Source organism: Rhineura floridana, chromosome 11 (genome assembly GCF_030035675.1).
Source record: "Rhineura floridana isolate rRhiFlo1 chromosome 11, rRhiFlo1.hap2, whole genome shotgun sequence".
NCBI classification, from domain to species: Eukaryota; Metazoa; Chordata; class Lepidosauria; order Squamata; family Rhineuridae; genus Rhineura; species Rhineura floridana.
The window spans coordinates 2,256,651-2,262,343 of record NC_084490.1 but is presented as its reverse complement, the minus strand read 5'-3'; the positions used below and the strand labels follow the sequence as shown (position 1 = coordinate 2,262,343).

Sequence of the window (5,693 nt, the reverse complement as noted above, 5' to 3'; positions counted from 1 at the left end):
CCCTCCCACAGGGGCTTTCTCTGGCCAGCCAGCCAGCCAGCCCCCCCCCCCAAGAGAGCCCTCTTGCCTCCTCCCACCCCGACAAGTCACAATCTCCTCCCAGCTGCCAGGGCAATCGCATCACAAACCCTCCTCCCTGGGGGCCAGCTGCTCATCAGCTTCACCACCACAGCCATTAGCTCCTGCCCCCTGGACAGCTGCCTTTGCACCACCGCCCAGAGGGGTGGGTTGGGGATGTCGGGCTCAGCCAGTCAGCTGCTGGCCCAGTCACCTCTCCCATGGGGGAGCCCAGCTTCCATTGCCACCCGGCCCCCGAGGGCTGCTGCCTGCAGCTCCACGAAACCGTGGTCATTCTGGTAGCCTTGATCATCTTGGTGCATCTGGCCCTCAAGTTAGCCGCAGTGGTGAGGGGGCGACCAGGCTGTGGGGTAGTGGTGAGGGCCGGGTGGGGTGCAGAGCTTGGAAAAGTTTCCCTTTTTGAACTACAGCTCCCATCAGCCAAATCCAGCGGCCATGCTGGCTGGGGCTGATGGGAGTTGTCAAAAAAAGAAATGTTTCCAAGCTCTGTTATGTGTGGTCAGTCTCCAGCATTTGGGTGTGTGTGTGGGGCACTGAGTATCTGTGAATCCACAGCAGAGGGGGAAGGACTGCACAGCTGTCCTTGAACAGGGAGAGTCCCGCCACGACAACTCATATATTGGCAACCTCAAGTTTCGATTACTGCAATGCTCTCTATGTGGGCTACCCCTGGTCCTGGTCTAGAGGCTCTGGCTGGTGCTGCGAGCCACCAGTGGGGACAGCACTGTTGTACTTGTGGGCTTTTCATAGGGGCATCTGGCTGGGCATTATGGGAACAGGACACTGGGCTAGATGCAGAGCTTGGAAAAGTTACTTTTTAAAACTACAACTCCCATCAGCCCCAGCCAGCATGGCCACTGGATTGGGCTGATTGGAGTTGTAGTTCAAAAAAAGTAACTTTTCCAAGCTGGGCCACCAACCTGGCCCTGCTGCAGGCCTCTTCTTACGTTCAAATCCCTGGCCGTATCTCTAGTTCAAAGGGTCAGGTAGCTGGTAATGGGAAAATGACCTTGAAGTATCTCTGCTGGTCAGAGCTGACAATATTGGATTAGCCTTTCCCAACCGGTGTGCCTCCAGATGTTGTTGGACCACAACTCCCATCAGCCTCAGCCATTGGCAATGCTGGCTGAGGCTAATGGGAGTTGTGGTCCAACATCTGGAGGCACACTGGTTGGGAAAGGCTGGATTAGATGGACCAGTGGCCTGATTCAGTATATAGCAGCTTTCAGGCCAGGTAGCAAGCTTTTAGCTGAGTCCCAAGACGGCAGCTTTGAAGGGGCTGAAGCCTCATCAGCCATCCACCTTGGCTGTCCAAGTCCATAATCCTCTTTCTCTCCCCAGATTTGCTATTATCTTTGCTGCCTCCTTGGGACCTTGCTTGGAACACTCTTTGCAAAGGGTGAGTTTATTTATGTGTTTATTTTTGCCTTTATATCCCACCTGTCCTCAAAGGAGCTCAAGGTGGTGGCGTACCTGGTTCTCCCCCTCCCCATTTTATCCTCACAACAACCCTCTGAGGTAGGTTAGATTAAGAAAGGGCATAAGAACTCAACAGCCTGCTGGATCAGGCCAGTGGCCCATCTAGTCCAGCATCCTGTTCTCACAGTGGCCAACCGATAGCTCATAGGAAGCCCACAAGCAGGACCTGAGCGCAAGAGTGCTGTCCCCTCCTACAGTTCCCTGCAACTGGAATTCAGATGCATCCTGCCCCTGACTGTGGAGGCAGAGCACAGCCATCATGGCTAGTAGCCATTGACAACCTTTTCCTCCATGAATGTGTCTAATTTGAACCCTGGTCTCCCAGGTCCTAGTCTAAGCTTCTAACTACTGGAGGGATGGTTGAGGGCATGAAGTTGTATCATGAGGAGTTGCATGAGGGCAGGTCAAAGGGGTCAACCCTAAAACCTTTCAGTGTTTCCTATGCCCCCAAGCATGAGTTTGGCACCTTAAAAATATTTTTTTAAACATTCAGTGTGGTGAAGTGTGGTGTAGTGGTTAAGAGTGCTGGACTGTGACCTGGGAGACCAGGGTTCGAATCCGCACACAGCCAGGAAGCTCACTGGGTGACCTTGGGCCAGTCACTGCCTCTCAGCCACAATGGTAAACCCCCTCTGAATACCACTTACCATGAAAACCCTATTCATGGGGTTGCCACAAGTCGGAATTGATTTGAAGGCGGTCTGTCCATCTGTCTGGAAAGTTTCCTATGCCTTTTAACCCCCACAGGAGTGACATCAGCTGATTGGCAGGTAGCTGTGGTTTTTTTAAAAAATGGCCTCACAGGCCAAATTTGATCCTGATGGGCCACGATTGGCCCGTAGGCCAAGGTTCCCCACGCCTACTTTAATGTGATAGGTGGCGCGCACACTGCTGCTGGTGGGCGCTGTCATAATGTCACAGGCTTGTGATGATTTGCAGGAGTATTTTTCTGCAACATGTACTTGAGGCAACAACAGTGCATCTGTGGTGGATGTATACTGGGCTACCGTCCACACATCATCCCGCTTCATTCGTTGGTTCTGTGATACTTCCCCAGAGCGACTGCATTATTGCCGTTTGGAGGGGCAATTCTTGTGCTATAGAGTACTGAAAGTGGAACAATCCCCCTCCCCTGGAATACCCGTGGTGTAACGTTTACAGGATTTCAGCAGGAAGTTACAGGGCACACACTGGTTGTAAACAAAGCGGTGGGTCTGCCCCCAAAGGATAGCCCCTCATGCATCTGATGGCGTGGACTCTCCGTACACAAATCCTTCTGTTATGATGCAATTTGTGGGCTTCTCTTTGGAGCATCTGGCTGGACACTGTGAGAACAGGATATGCTGGACTAGGTGGAGGGTCCCCTTCGGCCTGAACCAGCCGCTGCTGCAAGGTTCTTCTGATGTTCTTGGACTGCCTTCAAGTCGAAACTTATAGGGTTTTCATGGTAAGCGATATTCAGCAACAGCACCTTGAAAGTTCGGAGTAAAACCTGGAGTGGATTCCACTGCCCCACTGACATGGCGCCACCAGGCGCCACTGAGTTTCTGCCCACCTTTCTGAATATGGAAATGGACTGCCTTCAAGTCGATCCCAACTTATGGCTACTGTACAAATAGGGTTTTCATGGTAGGTGGTATTCAGAGGGGGTTTCCCATTGCCTCCCTCTGAGGCTAGTCCTCCCCAGCTGGCTAGGGCCTGCTCAGCTTGCCACAGCTGCACAAGCCAGACCCTTCCTTGCCTGCAACTGCCAGCCGGGGGGCCACTGGGCTCCTTGGGACTATGCCGCTTGCCCACGGCTGCACAGGTGACAGAACATAACCCCTGAGCCACTCACTGTGGGGTGATCTTTAGCTGGCCTTTTACACCCAGGAGACACGAGCGGGGATTTGAACTCACAGACTTTGGACTCCCAGCCAGGCTCTCCTCCCCACTGTGCCAATAAAGGGGGGGGGACTATGACACTCCGAATGTTGTTGGATTCTTAGCTCAGCCTTTCCCCACCTTTGCATGGCCAGATGCTGCTGAACTACAACTCCCAGCCAGCATGACCAATGGTCAAAAACGATGGGAATTGTAGTCCAGCGACATCAGGAGGCCCGAACTCCCATCAGGGGAGTCGCCTGGGGATGATGGGAGTTGGGAACTTCATCCCTGCCAAATAAAAAAAGAGGGCGGGGAGGGGCCCCTTCAAAACTGCTGTGGAAGTGTTTTGTGCCCCGGAACGTCGGCCGTTTTGAACGCCTGCTTCACTCTCTCCTCCTCCTCCTCCTCCTCCTCCCAGAGCCTGAGAAGGGCAAGATCATCGTCCCGGGCAAGGTGAAGGCCGCCCGCGCCCTAAGGTCCCCGTCGACCCAGTGGTCGGAAGAGCCAGACGCCCCCTGCCCACGGCGCCCACAGCAGCAGCAGCAGCCCGGTCGGCGCCGGCGCGAGAGCAGCTCCCCACAGCGTCGCTGCCTCCACTGCACTCTGGAGCCCCTTAAAGTCACCATGGACTTGCGGAGCAACGAGGAGCGCTTCCCACTTTGCCGGGAGGATCACCGGCGGCTCGGGCGCCGGCCCTGCCCAGACTGCCCGCCGTGCCACCACCCGCCGCGCTACTACAACTGCGACTGCGAGAGCAAGCCGCCTCAGCAGCCGCGGCCGCGCACCGCCTCGGCCCCGTCGGCCTACACCGTCACCCGCTGCCGCGACGTGGCCTGCGGCTCCTCCGACCCCATGCTGGCCGCCGACGGCAACGAGCATCGGGCCAGCGTCGGCGTGGGCACCGCCGACTGCTACCCGCGAGCGCCGCAGACGGGCCCGGAGGCCCAGTTCCGCGCCCTTGTGACGGCCGACCAAGAGATCGAGTACAACGCGGGCATCACGCCGCGCTCGCGCAGGCCACCCAAAGTCTACATCTACCCGGTCCACCCGCAGACGCCGCCGGGGAGCCGCTCGGCCAGCCCCGAGAGGAACTTCCGGCGGCGCGGGACGGTGGCGCCCGTCGCCCTGGAAGAGCCGCAGGACTACGAAGTTCGACAGCCGCCGCCGCGTCGGAAGGCCCGCGACTCGGACCAGCCGGTCAGCCTGCCGGTGCCGGCGCCCCGCTTCCACTCCGCCAGCAGCAGCGCCCCGGGCCAAGGCGTGCAGACGGAGGCCCCAAACGTCAAGCCGCAGGCCATCGGCGCCTCGGACTGGGTGTACCATCCCTTGAAATAACTGCAGGCTCGGGCGAGACGGAAAGCCGTCAGGGGGACGGCCTGACAGCCCCCCGCCCCGGTTTAACGCATCTTTGGTTTGGGACATCCAATAAAAGGCAACTCCATCCATCACGTGCTGGTTCTGCAAAAGAGTCCTGGCTAGCGTTGCGGTGGCGCCCAGGCCTCTCCCAACCTGGTGCCCTCCGGGCGTTTTCCGCCGCCGCTCCTGCCAGCCCCAGCCGATCGTTTTAGGGAGCCCAGACCCTGAGGCTGACCCCCTTCTGAACTGCGCCCCTTCTTCTACTCCCCGGCTGCACAGCAAATGCGAGATAATCTTTGCGGGGTGTTTATGCAAACTTATCTGGTGTGGTGGGTTGGGCCCAGAAGCGACCTGTTGAAACGCAGTCTGCTGCTGGCTCAGGCTTTCCTCAGAGCAGAGAGAGGAGGGCAGCATCTGCCCTGGAAGCGCTGGGTCAGGGCTGGTGAAGGTGTTGCTGGACTGCAGCTCCAGGTGGCGCTGCCCAGGTCTTATGTGAGTTGGAGTCCCGACAACATTGGAGAGCCACCCCTGCTGTAGCAGGGCGCTTCAGCCATGGTCCCCAGGTGCTGTTGGACTATGTGACGCTCCTTCCCCAGCTCTCCCTGTCAGGTTCCTACCTGCTCGTGGTTACTGCCTGTCTCTAGGCACCACCAGGGACTCCACCAGTCCGGACCGCACTCTCTTATGGTTTCTCTCCCCGCTCTAGCACAGATCTCAACAGATCCCCCTGCTAGGCAACCACCAGTAACGCCCCAATACTAGTATTCCCAGAGACTCTGAATACTGGTATTGTTATTCTCTTCACCGCTGCCACCATTTGTTACAGTTCCCCTTCAGCCTTGGTCATTACCTTACCCTCCCTTCTGGTCTGTGAAACCCCAGCCAAGGATCAGGCCTTTGGTAAACCAAATTAA

At 57.2% G+C, this 5,693-nt stretch overlaps 1 protein-coding gene across 1 annotated transcript; it reads left to right on the top strand.

The window, feature by feature from the left end:
* The first annotated feature begins 278 nt into the window (after positions 1-278).
* Positions 279-4,887, top strand: LOC133366793 (uncharacterized). Its single transcript, XM_061590283.1, has 2 exons — positions 279-404; positions 3,697-4,887. Exons 1-2 carry the CDS (start codon positions 279-281, stop codon positions 4,756-4,758), a joined length of 1,188 nt encoding a protein of 395 aa, XP_061446267.1. The 3' UTR covers positions 4,759-4,887.
* Positions 4,888-5,693: the final 806 nt, after the last annotated feature.

Excerpts from the sequence above, each read along its gene's own strand:
- LOC133366793 (XM_061590283.1), top strand. The coding sequence starts at position 279 with ATGGGGGAGCCCAGCTTCCATTGCCACCCGGCCCCCGAGGGCTGCTGC. Across the intron at positions 405-3,696 it reads CCCTCAAGTTAGCCGCAGTG|TTGGGAACTTCATCCCTGCC; the intron begins GTGAGGGGGCGA and ends GGATGATGGGAG.